Source organism: Ischnura elegans, chromosome 11 (genome assembly GCF_921293095.1).
Source record: "Ischnura elegans chromosome 11, ioIscEleg1.1, whole genome shotgun sequence".
Classification (NCBI taxonomy): domain Eukaryota; kingdom Metazoa; phylum Arthropoda; class Insecta; order Odonata; family Coenagrionidae; genus Ischnura; species Ischnura elegans.
The window spans coordinates 62,862,404-62,881,964 of record NC_060256.1 but is presented as its reverse complement, the minus strand read 5'-3'; the positions used below and the strand labels follow the sequence as shown (position 1 = coordinate 62,881,964).

General features: G+C 35.8%; 1 protein-coding gene across 2 annotated transcripts in view; it reads left to right on the top strand.

Moving 5' to 3' along the window:
- The window catches only part of LOC124167521 (5'-3' exoribonuclease 2 homolog), a 320,190-nt gene that overhangs the window by 2,076 nt on the left and 298,553 nt on the right, over positions 1 to 19,561 (top strand). For both annotated transcript variants that reach the window (XM_046545458.1, XM_046545457.1), the window contains exons 7-16: positions 1,251 to 1,555; positions 3,490 to 3,696; positions 4,825 to 4,941; positions 5,212 to 5,433; positions 8,063 to 8,170; positions 9,569 to 9,658; positions 9,753 to 9,909; positions 10,427 to 10,601; positions 17,044 to 17,100; positions 17,724 to 17,792. In XM_046545458.1, the coding sequence (XP_046401414.1) occupies positions 1,251 to 1,555; positions 3,490 to 3,696; positions 4,825 to 4,941; positions 5,212 to 5,433; positions 8,063 to 8,170; positions 9,569 to 9,658; positions 9,753 to 9,909; positions 10,427 to 10,601; positions 17,044 to 17,100; positions 17,724 to 17,792 (1,507 nt within the window). The remainder of the gene's footprint in view (positions 1 to 1,250; positions 1,556 to 3,489; positions 3,697 to 4,824; positions 4,942 to 5,211; positions 5,434 to 8,062; positions 8,171 to 9,568; positions 9,659 to 9,752; positions 9,910 to 10,426; positions 10,602 to 17,043; positions 17,101 to 17,723; positions 17,793 to 19,561) is intronic.

Below are 19,561 nucleotides of genomic sequence, written 5' to 3'. Positions count from 1 at the left end.
GGATGAGTGTTTTTTTTAGTAGCAACTGAGTAATTCTTTAGAGTGGCTTTACATTAATTTACTTTTTTTGAACAGTTCAAATATTAAATAAAGCCGACTAGAATGAAAAGGAATCACTTCTTATATCTCCCTGCTCATTTTGATTGTACTTATACTAGTGAAAAGACTTTGGAATTAAAAATTTTCAATGCTGCAGATTAAAATTCATTAATCTTTAACAAAATGCATTGAAAACCTTATGCAATGACTGAGTAACTCCTCGCAAATTTATTGAACATGAACTGGGTTTTTGTCGTTATCAACTTTTTAAGAATTACCATTTTAGAGAAAAGTACTGAGTTAATGGGAAAAGTACGAGATATATGATGATTTGGTGGCTGAGAGCCTTTTTAGAGAGAAAGGTAATGTTTAAGATTTTGAAAGTTTCCTCTTTTCGGATGTCATGTATCACCAAGAAGCCAAGTCCCCCCCCCCATTGCATATGATGCATTTTCATGCGGAGAATGGTAAATGAATGTTGAATGGAGTAAGTGGAATACTTGATTACAAGTTGAATGTTTACGATTAAAATTATCGTTCAATACTCCAAAGACTGAAAGTAGCTCGTGAGTAGACCAATGCAGCTGTGCCTTCTTGCACAACCTGGGCCAGGGAAACAGGTTTGAAAATTCATGAAATTTTAATTCTTGCATTTTCATTTAATGTTTCATTTTAATGACATGTTAAAGGCAAAAAAAGCAGTGCATATAAGTATGCAATTGTGTCTGGTAAATCTGAAAAGAAACAAAGTGAAATTTTTTTGTTGATACATTGAAATTCTCTGCATTTTGCAGTGGTGTTGGATCTATAAGTATTGGTAACCACTTAAAAAACTCAATACGATGAAAATCTGAGTAAAAATACTCCCTCATTGTCTTAGCCTGCAACCCATATGACTTGAATGGCTACAATTTTTTATTTCATGTGCTGTAATCATTGCTTGTTATAGTTTGTGGGCAGTTTTGCTTTGCATGGATTCAATTTTTCATTGAATGCTGTGGCGCAGCTGAAAGTTTGTTTGGTAATAATGGCTGAAGAAAAAAAATTGAGATTTTATAAAGTTAGGTTTTAAAATACTTTACCTAATACTTAACATATTTTTTAATTACTTAACCTACAGTTGTTATAGTGTATTTTCAGGTCAACTTTCATAAATGTTTAAAATTAGCTTGCTATCAGTTCCGGTGATAATTTTTTTCAAATCATTTCAGGGCATGAAATGAAGGACTGCATGGGTGTAGAGAAAGAGTGTGATCCTGATGCTCCCATTTCCTTTGGCTCTGAACAAGAATTTATATTTGTTCGGCTTAATGTGCTGAGGGAGTACTTGGAGAAAGAACTTCAAATGCCTAATTTGCCATTCCCGTATGACTTGGAACGGGCTATTGATGACTGGGTGTTCATGTGTTTCTTTGTTGGGAATGACTTCTTGCCTCATTTACCATCTTTGGAAATCAGGGAAGGTGCAATTGATCGTCTGGTGAATTTATACAAGAAAACTGTTTATAAAACAGGGGTAAGTTGTACTCTTTGATTTAAAATGAAATGCATGCAATAGTGGTCGTGAAAGAGCAAAGCGTAAAATTTTCTGTGTTATTGTATCTCCTGTGAAAAATGTGTGACACACGTGCAAATGAATGCATTTGACTGATTTTTTCTTGAGCAAATGGAAAATAAACTGATACACTTCATCTTGAAATAATCAGTAATGTTTCCTTAGATTTTTTTCGAAGAAAAAAGGCAGATACATTACAGATGCTTCGAAACAAAAGACAGAAAACAGGCACAGGATTTTGACATCACTATTCAACATGTGTATATTGTGCATGTCAGTATTTTTTTATGATAATACTGTTATGGCTGTAATTGGTACATTTTTAACTGTTAGCATTTGCATAAAAAATGGTATCACTTTGGTTTTTATTGTTGTCATATTGACATGAATAGATGAAATGTGAGAAAATTCTTCTTCGGAATTTTAAAACCCTCTACTTGTACCCTTTTTCTCAAAAAATTTTCCCCATGGTTTTCAACCCCCCCCCCCCCCCTAATGGAATTCTTGGCTACGCCACTGCCAACAACCAAGGTAGACCACCGACCTGTCCTTGGTTATTTCCCTCAACAATGAAATCTGTTTCTTCAGTGAATTTGGCTAGTAAAACATCACTTATTTTCTTATACCTTAAAATTTTAGGCCATAAAAAATTTGAAGTTGAATTCATTAGATAGTGTGAATATTACAAATAAGATTGTTTGCTGAGCACATTGCTATTTCGTGTTCATTCGTTACATTTGTCTCTGATTCATCCTTTCTATACTCCACTCAAGTCACTGACACCTTGTTCTCTTTTTTTCCGTTTTCATAATTTATTTAAATTATTCATCAGTCTCAGGTCCAGTTTGGTTCCTTTTTTGGTTCTCACTTCTGGTTCTCAATCAATTCTTTCTGCATTTTATTTCAAAATACGTGGTGGTTTTCAATATGATTCATATTATAAAAACTGCATTAGGTGATGCATGCAAGTTATTTCAAATGTGATTGCTTCTGTAACTTTACTCTATTTAAAGTAGGTAAGGAAGGCTATGCCCAGGGAAATTTTTAAAACTGTATTTTGTGCAATTTATTGGGCTATTCTTTTTGGCTTCTGCTCTAAGACCAGTTCTAACCTTAAGAACCAGTGAAACCAAAAACTGAAGAATTGACCCTCCTGTAATCTAAATATTCACTAAAAATTATTTCATGATCTTCCTGTTGCTAACCCTCTCCAAATATCTTGTAATCATCCTTGCGGACTGAAGTTTCTTTTAATTTTGAGGCGAGGAGATTTTTCTTGTGCATGATGATTTTCAAATTTCATGTAATCAAGCTTTCCTTCTGGTGTTTGCAGGTTTCATGACATCCTTATCTACCTATTTTACCTTATCTTGGAAATGTTCAGTCCAGGTGCATACTAAATGAGTTCTCTTGTTCATTCTCATCTTTTAATTTGGGCATAATATGAAGTTCTTCATTTCCGGTTACTACCATGTCGGTTGCTGTGAGAGATACATAATGAGGACGTAAACTGTGAACAGGCATCTTCGACATGAAGAGATGGTGGTAGTACTGGCGAAACTGTTGTCATTGCCACAGCAACCGTCACAGTAGTAACTGGATATGACGAACTTCATCGCATACTACGGAAATCTCTGTTCTCACATAAAAAAATATACCTTACAATATTGTGCATATTTCAAACATGCATTTCATGGAAAATAACTATTGCGTTAAGTTATCTCACAAGTGATTGGTTCTGTAACTTCACTTGAAATTTATGCCCAGGAAAAGTTTTAAAACTGTGTTTTGCTCTGAGGTGCAACAGCAGGCATTCCTATTGTTGCACCTTAGTGCAAAGGGGTCACATTTCTTCGTAGCTTTTAATTGATGTTGTTATTTATTTCCCTTTCTAGGGATTTTTAACTGACAGTGGAATTGTCAACCTGGATCGTGTTCAGTTGATAATGTCTGATTTAGGGGAGGCAGAAGATGAAATCTTCAAGAGAAGGCAGGAGAATGAGTTGGCTTTTAGAGCTAGAGATAAGGCCAAGAAAAGGAGAGAAGCAGCTATATCTAATTTCCGACCGAAATGGATCCCTGCTGGACAATTTGCACCTCAGGTATGCCTTTCAATTAAAATGCTACTCATCTTTGTTTTCGTAATGCTTATGTATTTTCTTAAATATCTTGTTTCCTTTTGTTGTAAATATTTGGTTAACTTCAATGTTTTTCTTTATAATGAAGTAAGAGAAGATTATGATGTAACTGTGATAATATGTATATTTTTGGGGTTAAAACATATGAAAGACAACGTATTTTCTTCTTTTGTCATGTTTATGGAAAAGCTATGGCATAATGTTTCTTTAATGTTTGCATCATCAAAATAGATTTATAAAGTTCTTGATATTTTACTATGAAAACATAAACTGTTTGAAATAATGTTGAGAGGGCTGAATATTTAGTATACATTGGCCTATTTTTCTGAGCTAAATTTTTAATTTCACTGTTGACATGTAAAAATGATTAGGTAATTTATAGTCTGACCATAATAAGTTGGCTCTTGCCTATCAGTCAGTAGTCAACCAACAAATGAAAGCCTTTCGTGCTGGTTTGATGGGGTGGGGTGTGGTACCATGCGAAGCAAATGTGACAGTTTCTGTTTACATCAGGTGTAGGTGACAACTGTACGTAGCTTCCCTTTCTTAATTGAGTAAACAATTATGTTTCATTGAAGTGTAGCAGTTTTTATATTGATAATTTTACTGACAAGCATCTTTGCATATTTACTTGTCCTTTATATGGCTGCTAAATTTCTGTGGTGTATTTACATGTTGGTAATGCCTACAAATGCATTTCAGCATTATATTAATCATTGTACCAATAAGTACCTTTCTTGTTTCAATCTTATTGCATGTTGATTATTTATTATTACTATTGAAATCACCCTAATTTCCTTTATTCCATGTCTCCTTTGCATTGCGATAACCAATTTATAAATGCTAATACTTTCAGCTAGTCATTTTCACCCTTGTGTGCTGTTTGTAATCAGAGCTTTTGGCCTAACGAAAGATATCGAAAAATATAATCTTCAGTAGTTTGAATTCTTATTGATTTAGCCGACTTCCTACAAGTAAGGATATTATAATTTCAAGTAAAGGTTTCCCACAAACATTATTTTGAATGTTTTTCGTATAGAGTTACTATTTCTGTTTAACGAGATTCGTCAAAAATGATTCTCATTTTAATAGGCTCCAGGTGAGAAAGTGAATCCTGTGCAGAATGCTCGTCAGGAAGCGTATGAAATGCGAAGGGCTGGAATGCAGGCAAGCAACCAAAGTCCTTTGGAATCAATGCTGCGACCTGAGGTGAGATGAATATATATATAGGAGAAAGTGGCGTGATATTACATATTACCATATAAGCATGATGTGATACTTAAATAATGACCTTAGGAGCCTTATTAAGATAGTGGGATGTTAATATTTATGAGTTGGATTAATTATTATATTTGGATTTATGGGCTAGATAGACTGCTGGTAAAATTTTAATAGGCATATTTGCATTTTAGCATTTTTACAGTGTGTGAATGAACGGTTATCTTAGACAGGCAATAATGGCTAAATTAAAATTTTCAGGGTGGCAACAATGATCGAAGGGGTGAGAAACGCAAAGCAGATGCCATTGAAGAAGAAGAGGAAGAAGGCCCTGTTGACGAAGTCAGGTTGTGGGAGGATGGCTTCAAGGACCGCTATTATGAATCAAAGTTTGACTCTCCTCCAGAAAATCTTGATTTTCGTTACATGGTTGCCATGGAGTATGTGAAAGGACTGGCTTGGGTCCTACAATACTATTATCAGGTGAGAATTAGGTGCTGAAAACGTTTATGGTTCAATTCACCACATGGGATATATGAACTAAACCATCTCTTTTATCCCTCCCGAACTATAAGAGCTGGTCTACAATTGGAAATAAGATGCAAGCCATGAGAAATTGCTCGTCTCCAATAGATGTGTGAAACTTAAGAAAAAATTCAAAATCAATTTGCGGACGGAAACATTTGAGTTCTGATATCATGTCTGGCACTCGACACTTATGTTATGATAGCATTTTTTTGCACTATACCAAAGTTTGCTGTACTATGTGCAAAATGTATTCTTCCTCATTCTCAATGCACTTTTTATGCTCTCAGTATAACTATGTGTCAAATTTTTGAAATGTTTTTATCCACTTAAGGCGACTTGATACAAGAATTGTTGATGTTACCTTCTCAGTATATTATATTTTTCTTTATTCTTAGGTGCTAGTTAACATCAGACTATGCAATTTATTGATTTAATATGCAATATTACACTCAGTGAAGTGCAAACATAATATTCACTTACGTCTTTGAATTTGTTTATTCATGTTACATACGCCATACCTTTCCCGTAGTTTTCCGTTCTTGGACAAATGGCAGCGGCCAAATGAATTACAGCAGACTCCCGATTATCAGGCTGCGAATTATCCATGCATGAGTTTCTTACCTCTTTGATGTTCTCCACGATCTAGATATAAAAAGTAAAATCGGGCACAAAAACACCAGGATCATTATATTTTAATGCAAGTATAGACAAATCTTATCATCTCCATTAGAATTCTCTTTCTAAAACGGAATTATTTTATTTACTTGATGGCATGGAATGTTTCAAGTTTACTTGGTCGTCTGGTCTCAAAAAAGATTGCAGTAAGGTGAAGGAAGCTCTCAATGAGTCCAGGAAGCAAGCTAAAATAACTGACTGTTTGCATAAATAATAATATTGTTTGATTTAACACGTTGCGTACCGGGGTAATCTAATGTTTAGAATATAACTTTACCCAATCAAACGTTATGATCCATCAATTCATTGTGAATATCGAGCAACACCTGAAAACGTACTAATGAATACGTAGTGTACGCTTTAAAATTGTTTAGGTTGACGCACCTAAATGACGAGAATCTTCGTCATCCATCCGGAGCGTTCGGGAAAAAAATGACGAGAATTCTCGCCATCCGTACGCAACATGTTAAGTAAATGATGAACACGACCAGAAATCAAAGTGAAAGTTTGGATTACTAGTGTTTTTAGATTATTTATAGTGTCCCCCAATTATTACCCAGGATAATCAGGAGTTTGCTGTACCTACCCTCCACTTCCAGTTTGGCAATATGCTACATTGACAGTAGTCAGGCTCAAGATGAGTTCTGATTGGCTATCAATAGGCTGTAAGACATAAGGATGAACATTGATCATCTTTCTGATGACTTATTGCTTACGGAGTATGTCCATAGCCAGCACAAAATTGGCTAGCCCAATAGGGTGGTTTCCTTCATCAAAGAAAACGAAAGGCATTGATTGCGATTCGTTACCCACCATTTGTGTATTCATAATATACAAATTATTTTGTTTTAGAAATACTGGGTTAGACGAATGGCAATGGTCCATTTTTATCCTCATTCGAAAAGGGCCAGATTGGCGCCCATGCGATGCCACTTCACGTGACGTCACAGGGACCTAGTTTCTATAGGAGAAGATAGGAGTTATACATCGTCTGAGGTTACCAATGCATGCATGAGGCGCAGAGCTCAGGGAAACATGTCTTAACAATCACTTATTAAAACTGGCTAAGGTCAGAAAGTTTTCCTCGTTTGATAAGTTACTAATAATCCTTATTTAAGCCAAGCGCTACCAGCCAGCAGGGTACTAGGCAACCCGCTAGCAGCCTGCGTCATATCAGCGCTAAGCCTCGCTTCAAGGTCACCTCGCAGGGCGGCAACGGGAACCAGAAATATGTCACGCGGAGAGATTTCCCGGCATTCATACTTACGCGACGCGTTTTCGCGCGCTTGAAAATTTTCACTTTTAATTTAATCGTGAAAAATAGGTACCGTCATTTAAAAATCTAAAAGCCTGCAATACGTACTCCAGGAGTAATAATCTTTCGATTTAGGCAATAAAAAAATAATAGGAAACCACCCTATTCATCGGCAACTGGTCAAGTGGAGTCAAATTTGACCCCGATGCTTTTTTTTTTGTTATTAATGAGAAAAAATTCTAAAATAACCCATATTAATACCCTTGTTAAAATAGGGTTATTGTACTACCATATAGGTGTTTCCATTGTTTTTTTAATCCCATTTTCCACGTAAATTGTGTGAAGTATCAAAATATCATATTTTATGGTTAAATTTGAGGTTGAAATATGTAGTATTTTTTAATAATACCCCCTCTTAAGTTTTGAATCTTGATTTTTTTTTGGAAAAAATTTCTGTAGTTCAGAGCAAGCGTTTCAGCTTTAGATGTTAGAATTGTGCTGAACAGACTCCATATTTTGGCGCACAAAACATTTATCTCATCTACTTTTGCTGCCAGGGTGTTTCATAGCTCACTGTAGTTGAAGACAGTGGTTGGAAGTAATGATGCAGATCAATATGCTTTTCTAACATTATTGATTTGTGTTTCTTTTCAGGGGTGTGCTTCCTGGAAATGGTATTTCCCATTTCATTATGCTCCATTTGCATCAGACTTTGTCAACATTGGCAGATTGTCTACCAAGTTTGAGAAGGGAACTCAGCCTGTAAGTGTTTCAGTAGCTGGTGGAAGCATTTGCAAGCCATTGAATTATTAGAGGCATATGTATGTTGTAACCACATGTGGCAATGATGAAGGAATGGGAGGCCATATAACGGTTATTAATTTAAGAAGCACCGGATAGACTTAAATTAGTTATTTTTAGGTTTTTCTCTTGACTTACCATTTGTGGTGTATCACAAAATAGGCTTAAAAAATGAGTGCACTCATCATTATGTTCTCAAGAATGCATCAGGATTGAGAGCTAGGATTTTCAGGTGACTGAGGTGATTTATGAGATGTGCGGAAGTAGCATCCTCATTCTTCTAAACCAGAAATTTTCACCGAAAATCTATTTTAAGTAGCAGTAAAAATTTCGCTTGTTTTAGGGTATCATTTGAATTTCTGGTATTCTCTATGTGATGGTATGCTGAGTTAGAGCAGGCTACTTTCTTCTAGAAGAAAGGCATTTTGAATCATGATAAAATGAAAAAAACTAAATAATTATAGTTATAAGAATGATAATGAAACGATATCTTTTCTAAGCCGTGATTTTTGATAATACATATGTTGTACCGAGCATGTATAGCATGCTCATGGAATCCTCTTCCAATTTTTTATATCGCTATTTAATTAAAATGCTTTAAAAATAGGTATTTTAATTAGGGTTCGAATAATCGAATCACCGATTACATATCTCGAATGATGATCTTACATACTATTCGATATTCAATCACGCAAGGTCATCAATTATTTGAATTTCAAATGGACAGCATAGTGTATCAGTGATTCTCTTTGAATCTCTTTGAATCCAAAAGACAAAAGACTTGCGGTGCTCGCCATATGTGCTAGTTTGATGTAATCATGGATGACAGTTGCATTAGGATTTAGGAGCCGTATTGAAGTAGAATGACTTGCAAAGTGTTCAGCATTTTTCATTTTTATTGCCGTCTCTATTAAAAACTGGTGGAAAAATGCATTTTCAGTATCCAGTAATTTAGTACATATTCGATATTCGAGTAGGTATTCGTATTCGATATTTGGATTTGGTAAAAATGCTCTTTGACCCATCTCTAATTTTAATTCATAACGCAATGGAAAAACTAAATAATTGAATACATATTTAATGGAATACCGTATATGTCTCAATATGGTCCCCTCTTTTTTTCCAAAAATGCCTGTGGTAAAAGTAAAGGGGGGAACAATATTCAAACGCATTTTTTTAACTTTTCCCGAAACTGAAGCCTCAAAATTAAGGGGGGAATAGGTATATTCAGACGGGCACTATATTCGGAGAAATACAGTATTTACAGTACCTTTTTTTTTAGCCACGATTGTTGATAATATGTGAAACCAAGTATGTATAGCATGTTCATGGAATCCTCCTCCAATTTTTTTTCTCCAGTTTAAACCCTTGGAGCAGCTGATGAGTGTGTTTCCTGCTGCCAGTCGCAGCCATGTACCTGAACCATGGGGTGTTCTTATGACTGACCCTGTAAGTTTTCATTATATCCATTTCTGAAATTAATTTACTGAGCAAATGGATATAACGGAATTGTTATCAACTTTTTCTTGTTCTTTTTTTCTAGCACTCACCCATCATTGACTTCTACCCTGAGGACTTTAAAATTGACCTTAATGGCAAAAAATTTGCATGGCAAGGAGTTGCTCTTTTGCCTTTTGTCGAAGAAAAGAGATTGCATAAGGCCTTGGAACCTTATTACAAACTTCTCACAGAAAGTGAAAGTAAGTAAAAAAAGTGATTGCCCTAAATTTTAGTAATGTATTCTTGCTGTTTTGATATGCATATGTTATTATCTTATATTGTTATTTCTGTTAATTTATTGAACTGGATTCTTAATGTTAACTTTTCACATAATTTTTGGAAGACTGCTAGATATTTTTTTTACATACTTTGATTCTCGCATAAACTAGGCAAACAAAGATTGCTAACATATTTGGGAGAGGTGGATAACTCAATTTTTGGCATAATTTTGTTTGATACATTTCATTTCATTGTAAAATCATTTTCAATAACTTCCTTTTTATGTAGAATTTTGAAAATATAAGTACTTACATATCCTGGAATTAATTAATTGGATAATGCGAGGAAATGAATATTTTAATTATGAATGGTACAAAAAGCATTCATCTTGATTTCTGTAAATGATTGCAAAATATTGTTTATTTATAGTTTATTCAGTGCTCATTTACAAATATCATCAATAGTATTTATGTATTTCTTAATCCTCTCTTATTCTAGTTAAGAGGAATGTTAGAGGTGATGATCGACTTTATGTTCGTGAGAGGCATGAATCTTACAGATTCTTCCAGGGGCTTTATGAGAATGAAATGGGTCATGATACTGAAACTGATGTCCTTTCACAAGGAATGAGGGGAAAAGTCTTGGTATCAGATGACTGTGTTCCTTATGAAGGGTGAGTGTTGATCGATGTAAATCAATTGCGTGTACATTTTTTAATGTGATATCTTGGTCGATAATACATAGTAACACTTCCCTCAAGCGCGGTGGGCATTTAATTAAATCCCATCCCAGCGGCCGGATGAGATTTAAGTGACTTCGCCTTATTGGCATACTATCATTCAATAATTTATATCTTTCATAATATACGATCAGTATTGTTGAAAATTTTTGTAAGATTTAAATTTGGTTTCGAATAAGCTGGGAGATCTCTAAATTCCATGTATTTTAAAAATACAATGACATGATGTATTTTAGTTATTTGGGGTTGAAGATTTCATAACAGGTTGGATACTTTCGATAGGATTATCGAAACGAGGATCGAAGGTGATAGCAACCAGTTAGGATTTTAAGTAATATGGCTATGTTGTAGTAGAATGTTCTATTAGTAGGTACATTTGAGGATTTATACCGTATTTGCACGAATCTAAGACGAACACGATTCTAAGGTGACCCCCCCTTTTTTGGAACTCCACTATGGGAAAAAAATTTTCTAGGGGAAAACAATCAATGCGCGAATGTTTGGCTGTTGCCTATGTCCCAGGAAACGCAGGATTTTTGGCGCGTAATGACAGGAATAGTGGTACTTAATCGAGACACTTAGGTCTTATTGTTGATTCGACTAATAGTTTCTTCGGTGGGGCCATGGTCCGAAGACGAATAAAATTAAACTAGTGAAAATGAAACCTGACTTTATTAAACCCACACGGAAAACACTCCGTGGTATGAAGGCAAGCCACCCTGGAAAGTAGGTAACCACTCGTACGAGCTATGCTATCGCGTTCGGCGTACGCAGAGCATACTGCAGGGGGTGAAGCATGACCATATGACTGCGCCATGAAATTTTTTGTCCCAAAGATAGGGCAACTTACCCATTCTTCTCTAATTAGCGTACCTAGCGTCAGATGGGCGAATGAATTCGGATTGTTAGTAGGGAGGAACAAAATATCCTGAGAAGATATCCCTTCCTCAGTAACTCTGACAAGTGAGACTTATGGTATAACTCGTAAATTGATAAAACTGATAATAACCTGAAATCCTGTTTTCGGAAAAAAATGCCGCATTAACTGCCGAGAAGCTCAGCAACGAGGATATCGAGTTTCGCCAAAAATCACCATCGTATTTTTCCAACTAGTTCCTTGCTTAAAAATGCTTACATAACGTTAGAAATACGTCGTGTTTGGTCTCGTTCTATTTTCTAATTACGAGTACATTGCAAATATTCCAGCCTAATAAAAGTATAATACCAATTACCGAAATTCATTGTTAGACACCTTTTGAGCTAATAGGTGATTCATGCAGCGGTTGACCTCCAGAAACTGGGAACTTTGAACCAGGTACGCTGAAAAAGGTCAGTGGGTGAGAAAAGGGGGAGCGTGAAAAGCGTTCATATTGTTCTCGTGTAACTTGATATTTTTTTCGAAGCTAAGGTCTTCGTAATACGATCCCTGCGCTAGCTGGGACATTTTGTTTGATTTTGGAGAAGAGGAAAGCATCAGAGGGGGGAGGCGAGAGATGTATGGAGGTGGATAGCGGATCTTGGGAAATGCGCTTATGCTACTACCCCAAGGCTTTTAGCTTCTCCCAATGGTAATTTCATTTCGTGGGGAATATTTAATCTAGGTGCCTGTAGTTATTAGCCATAAATGACACATTGTATTTATTTCGTCTCATTTTCGTCAAAAGATTGATGTGGGAAAATTATACGTCGGGACCACGATCTTCAAACAATCAATGCGGTAAAAACGATACTTTTGAGATGCGGGAAAAAATTACATCGTCTATATGGAACCTTATTTGTGACCAGAAACGGCGAACGATGAATGCGGAAAAATGATCTATACGGGTACGATAGATCGGAGTTCCACTGAATAACTTTTCTTTTGAAAGTGGCAGTGTAATAATTTCTTTTCTCTGCCATCGTAATACTCTGAAAGGCACGGAATCACAACTAAATCGATTTCTCTAATCAGAGGCAAATCATGTTGCCATCTTACCGTTGCTCTGAGAAAAATGCGACGACTTTGTAGCAGTTTATCCCACTACGGCATTGAGGCTTTAACGTTACAATTTAGGTAAATTGTAACCAATCACACGAACATTTTTAGAGTTGATCGAGCTTTAACTTGAATGGAGCCGAACCCAGGGTAAAGCAGGCAATCTCGCGGGCTCGGCAGAAGTGCACCCGGCGACTGATCGGCACGCGCCGAATCTTTGCCTGCTACCCAAAAATGGATTTTTTTTTACTTGAACGCAAAATTAAATATGCTAAATTACTGTTAAGCTATTTTTGACGTTGATTTGTCGTTGTATTGCTATTAGGTGGCAACCTCAGGTGTCCATAATTTTTCCGACGTAAATTATGCAACCCGCTCGACGTCAAAAATTTTGCATCCGATTCTAAGACGAACCCTCTTTTCCGCAGGAGGTGCGAGGGAAAAAAACCTCGTCTTAGATTCGTGCAAATACGGTAATTAATAATGTTAATGGTAACAATAGCACTCTTTTTATCAAAGGATAAATTTCATGCCTAATTAGTCTCAATGGGTAACATTAATTCGTACTTTTCAGGGTATTGGGTTTTGGAATTGCTATAACAGGTTCAGGCTATGAATACTTTTCTATTCCTTGTTACATAAAGTAGCTAGCTGTGCATCATATGCACAAGTGCCATAGTGCTGCCATTGATTATTTCATTTGATTTAGAAGTAAATCAGTGTTTCTTGATTCAGATCATGTGCCTCATAAATACATTAATGGTGGGATGCAAGCTGCAGGGATTCTGATGTCTTTTATCAAGAAAATTGTGACATGTTTGCCTTATATACGAACTTACCTTCTCTAAATACGTAGCTCCAGTTGTCCTGACTTCTTCTATATGTTCTGTACCTCCATTAGTGTTCCTTTTCTTCCTTCACCTTCATTGAGGTTCCACTCTAAGCATTTTCAACTGTAGGAAAACAATAATTAGGTGGCATCTGCCTCTGCTCTGGGAGTATAAAGTATCCCCTTAGCAGGGCAAGGTGAGAGAATTAAATGCCCCACCATAACTTCCTCCCAGAATTTTTGAAAGTTTAGGCTTCAAAATTAAGAGCTACGTATTGGCATATTTAACTGTCATTGTAATCTAGGGCAAGGGCGGTAAAGACAGTTTCTGAAACTTTGAACTTTGCCACGGCTGTTATTTTTGTTTCAATCCCATATTGTTACAAATGAGACAGGAACATCATGTTCATTTGGGTAAACCAACTCTGAAATTTGCTGAAAAAGTATGACTCCTTAGCTTGGTGTAAGATGATTGACTTTGTATGAGGATCATTGTATGGTCTAACGAAGACATTGTATGAGATCTAACGAAGTGATTTTTTCAAATCTAATTTTATCCTTTTTATGAATATTTTTTGCCAAAAGTCTTATGAAAATAGATGCACCGGATTAATATTACGATAAATGTAGATTATATGAGGTTGTATTATTACACATTCAGGTACATAGGTAAATTTGACTTTGGAGTGTTGATCTCCTAGAGAGGCTCTCTTGCCCTTTCCATCCCCACCGATTCACAGATCATCTGCAGTGCCTCTGTCCTTCAGGTACTCCAGGTGATCTGATAATTGCCTTACTATGCAAAACAGTTTTTTGCCCCACATTAATACTGTTGGCTGCTGTTATCCAACATCAGGAATAGATATTTAATCACTTCTCAATCATATGTGTGGCTTGTTCTGTATGAGCAGGGCCACTTAGTGCTCTATATGGCTCATCACCTTATTCTAGTGTTGTCTTTCTCTGTGAAATTCACCATGTGTTGTCTCATTAGAATCCTGGAGGTGGCTAGTTTGTATTTATGTCTTAAATCCATAGACTTTAGAGGATTAGCTTCATTGACACATCAGCTCCTATTAGATCACTGAAGTTAAGCAGTATTGGGCCCAGACTACTGACGAATGGGTATCCATTTGTACCCTCTTGACCCTTGTCTCAGTTTAAGCATGGGGTTGGTATAGAGAATCATGAAATGTTTTAACCCTTTCCTGCCGGATCCTACATAGGAAAACGTTTTCGTGCTACGAGTAGCATAAGAATGTTTTAAACCTCTCTGTACAAAGCTCTTTTTTGGGGATGAGTTGCCTGGGTATTTTCATCCCTCAGATTTGGGACACAGCTCAATGGGCCACTGGACAACAACCTCTAACCCTATCATGGCACGAATTCACGGTCAACTTAATGCGTTACCAGTGTTTTTTCAACCAAACATTGTACTTGATTTTCAATAATTTACTGTTTTAAAACAAGAATTACTAACATTTTTTTAAAGCATTGTGGAATTTGAAATGGCTTTTCTTGTGGAATTTTAAATGGCTTTTCTTGTGGAATTTTAAATGGCTTTTCTTGTGGACTTTTAAATTGCCTTAAGTCTTATATTATAAAATCTAGCTAGCTAATAAAGCTATAAGTCTGGAGGTTCGTTATTTTTAACGCTAAAATTTCATTTAAAAATTGCTCATGCACAGAACAAAACAAAGATTTCATTTTAAAGTATAAAAAAATGTAGTATGCACAAATTATATCATTGAAAAAAAGTATTGGCAATGCAACAGATTCCTGCAGTAAGGATGATCATAAATGAGTGGGAAGGTTGGGCTTAATTGCTGAGGAGTGACCTTAAGGACTCGCTAAGCTGGGTCTCAGGCCCGGCCTGAATGCATCCGACAATAGGGTAGTTTCCTTCATCAAAGAAACGAAAGTCATTGATTGCGATTCGTTACCCATCATTACTGTATACATAATATACAAATTGTTTCGTTTTAGAAATACTGGTTTAGATGAATGGCAATGGTCCATTTTTATCCTCATTTGAAAAGGGGCAGATTGGCGCTCATGCGATGCCACTCCACGTGACGTCACAGGGACCTAGTTTCTATACGAGAAGATAGGAGTATTACGTCGTCTGAGGTTACCAATGCATGCATGAGGCGCAGAGCTCAGGGAAACATGTCTTAATAATCACTTATTAAAACTGGCTAAGGTCGGAAAGTTTTCTTCATTTGATAAGGTATTAATAATCCTTATTTAAGCCAAGAGCTACCAGCCAGCAGGGTACTCAGCTACCCGCTAGTAGCCAGCGTCGTATCAGCGCTCAACTCGCCTCAAGGTCACCTCACAGGGCGGCAGCGGGAACCAGAAATACGTCACACAGAGAGATTTCCCGGCATTCATACTTACGCGTCGCGTTTTCGCGCGCTAGAAAATTTTCACTTTTCATTTAATTGTGAAAAATAGATATCGTCATTTAAAAATCTTAAAGCGTGAAATACTCCAGGAGTAATAATCTTTCGATTTAGGCAATAAAAAAATAATAGGAAACCACCCTATTGCTGCCTCAGCAGTCACTTCCCTTCCCTCATGTTGGCCAGAGCTGATGTGTGCTCATTTGCGTTGAAAACTCTGTGATAGCTCTTCCTGATGTCAGGTCTTCTGCGTATGAAAATGCCCATCAGCTCCTCCCGACGTCAGGTGTGAAAGGGTTAAGATTAAGGGCCATAGAACCTGAAAAAGGCCCTCCCAAACATTCAGTCTAAACCATTGTATTGTGTGGTGACCAGTGTAAGCTTAACTATGTACCAAAGGTACTATTGGGGAAAAATATATCCCAACAAAGTTAGTGCTGCCACAATAGGGAGGTAGACTGTGAGAAAATGAGTTTACTTTTTGACGGCATATTATTCTCAGATCTTATTCATGAAGAGGGAAATTCTAACACATCCTATCGTCTTCCTCGTTTCCCCATGCAAGGAGATGTTACACATACAGGTTGCACTGCCTTTAGTGCAAGAGAAGTGAAATGCTTCATATACAAGAAAGAGAGAGAGAGAGATGAGAAATAACGTGGTGAATTTTTGGCTAGAGAATTGAATAGAATGTTTTATAGGCATTACATTAAGATTATCAAATGCACCTCCATTCAGGTGATCTGGGTACTAGTGCACTTGGGGCAGGCCAGCTGCAAGTATCCCGTTTTCAACTTGTATACTGGAGATCAGGATATGGTGTTACTTGTTTGAATTTCCTGTGTCAGTATTTGGCCTAAGAATCACTTGCTGTCAGAAAGAAACTTATTTTTTTAAATAGTCTTTTGTAATTTCCATTACAGCACATACTACTAACCTTCCTCTCCACCTACACTATAGCTGAAATGGTCAAGTGCCCCAAATAGCCGTTTCCCTTGGTGACAGTCTTACCATTGGTGAAATAGCATTTGATGAGAATCAATGTAGAAAATATTTATTCTTTTCGTGAGATGTTTATATTAATTAGAATTACCTTTTCATTACTGAAGAGTTTTAAAACCTAGAATGGATGTAATAATTCTTTCTGCCTATTTTATTCATTTGCAGAGTTCTTGAGTCTCCTGTCAGAGGATTGCAATCTCTCACAAGGAATGCTGTAATTTGGTAAGTGCATTTCAGCTGTGTTGTCTTTAATGTGAAGTATTGTATAAAATTAAAATGAAAGTTTTGTTGCTTCTACTACTCAACAAAGAAGTATACGATGATGTGAGTGTCACTGTTGCAGGAAAATTAAACAGTTACGATTAATATTAATTGGATATATGCAAAGTTTTGTCAAAAATTTGATGTTGACTTCATGGTTCCTGGAGATCAGAAGGTGATGTTATGCGTTTGAATTTCCCTTGTCAGAATTTGGCCTAAGAATCACTTGCTGTCAGAAGGGAAACTTATTTTAATTAACTATTTGTGTTTCCATGTGCTCTGCTTATTTTTGGCTATTGATACACTGAAAATAAACTAGACAGTAACGCACTAGGTGGTAACCACCACCCAACCTGGTATATAACCAAGTACAAATGTATTTTGTACCATTAGTCTTGAAAATGATACAGTGGTTCAGAAGTAGTCGATGATTAAAGGTTAAGTTGCCGAAGGCAAAGTTTGTTATTTTTCCTTACTGTTGTTGGCAATAATTAACTATTAGCTCTTTACTCACTCTACAGTGTCCAGCAGGTTATTTTTAAAAATTTTTATATGTAACTGATAATATATTTTATTTTTTTTAGTGTACGATTCAGGGATCCTAAGTACCCAGATTCATACATCTTCCCAGCAAAGAGGCTGTCAGGGGCATTGTAAGTTGATATGAATTTTTTTTTAAACCAAATACATGGACATTTTTCAAGATAAAGTTGAAGCCTACCCATTTTTTACCTCACATGAATGCTTTTTGAAGACTCATTCTTGGTATAAATTTTGTAGCATCTCTATTTTTTTGTGTCATGAGTGGAGTGGCACGAAGAAAATCAAATCATGTATGTACCTGAAAATTTAATCATGTTACCCCTAACTAAAATAAATGTGTTATATGTATTAACATTTTGTGTAAATTTCCATCAGAATAACTAACAATTTGTATTAGCATGCTTCTGTGTAGGCTGGGGGATCCAGGTAACTAATTATTGGTGTTTTCAAAATTGTGTGCACATAATTAAAATATCAAAGTAGGTTTCAGATGAGTCATACATAGTCATCCATTACAATGAATTTGAACCAAGTGAATCGTTTGAACTCCTTTAAATATCTGTAAAGGATGCTGAACTCAACTTAATGTTCATGCCCTCTTGTAGCTAGTGCACTGTGTATTTTAGATTTGAACACTAACAATGGAAACTTTTTGATGCATGACTTCGGTTTTTTTAATGAATAAAATGGCAAAAAAGTATACTGTGTTGTATTGTCACTTCTGCATGACTTTTAATGTCTTCAGAGGAACTTGCGTTGTCCTAAGAATGAGATAAATAATTGCGGCCATAATATGACAACATTTTATGGATTTCATGGACTGAGCAATGATGCATGACAGTGTGTGTGCATGATACACCAAAATCTTCAATTTCAATTTATCAACTATTCATCTTCTGAATTTTTTCTCTGTTGATGTAATCCACTACCATAGGCGCTTTTGAATATAACCTAGTGAGAAAAATCCAATCGTCAGCTACCATTTCCGAAGAAAATAATGTTAACTTGGTTATTGAAGCTGTGAATTTTTAACTTTTATGGATTTCATAGTCAGTGATGTACTTTGACCCGTGTTTCGGAGTTTCTATGAGGTTTTCTTTGTTCCAGAAATTCTATTGCCACTTGGAAGTTCATATTTTCCAATGAGAATTTCCCATGATAAATCACTTATAAATATAATGAAGGGTTACTCACATGTAATGACAAAGTGAAATTTAATTGCAATTCACCTCCTGTTTATATGCTTAAAATGTTTTTATGTTTATACTTGGAATATATCATTTTATGAAGAAATATCAGATTCTCAGCGTAATGATAAGCCTCTAAAAGTGGATTAATATTTATCGATATGTCGATAACAAATTCAACGACAATTACGAAGATTTAATGGGTAATCAAAATTAAATGATTCAATACTGTCTTTTGTGTTTCAAATTTAAAACACACGTTTAAACGTATTTCATACCTTTCAACATGTAAAATTTCTTCACGGCATTTCGCTAAATGCACATTCATTTCTCACAGACGTGTATACCTAATGTGGATTTTTAATTGCCCGTAACAATTATTCTTTTAGGAAGTATGGGAACTTAAACAAGGTTTCACTTAAAGACCGATTGTGATTATTGAGAAAAAGAAATTGAAATATCTTTCGAAAAAGATGTTATCGAACATCAGTAAACACATTTTTCAATAGGACCTCTAATTACCAAGCATGCCATTTGGAAAAAAGTTATGTGCTAAGAATAAAATATATTTCTTTCAAATTGATGTATTGTAAAATTCCATGAAAAATATTCTCTGCAGCCAATGAATGGGCCAGGCCCGTATCCTTAGCATTTTAAATTTATGCTATAGCGTCGTTTAAAAACACGTAATC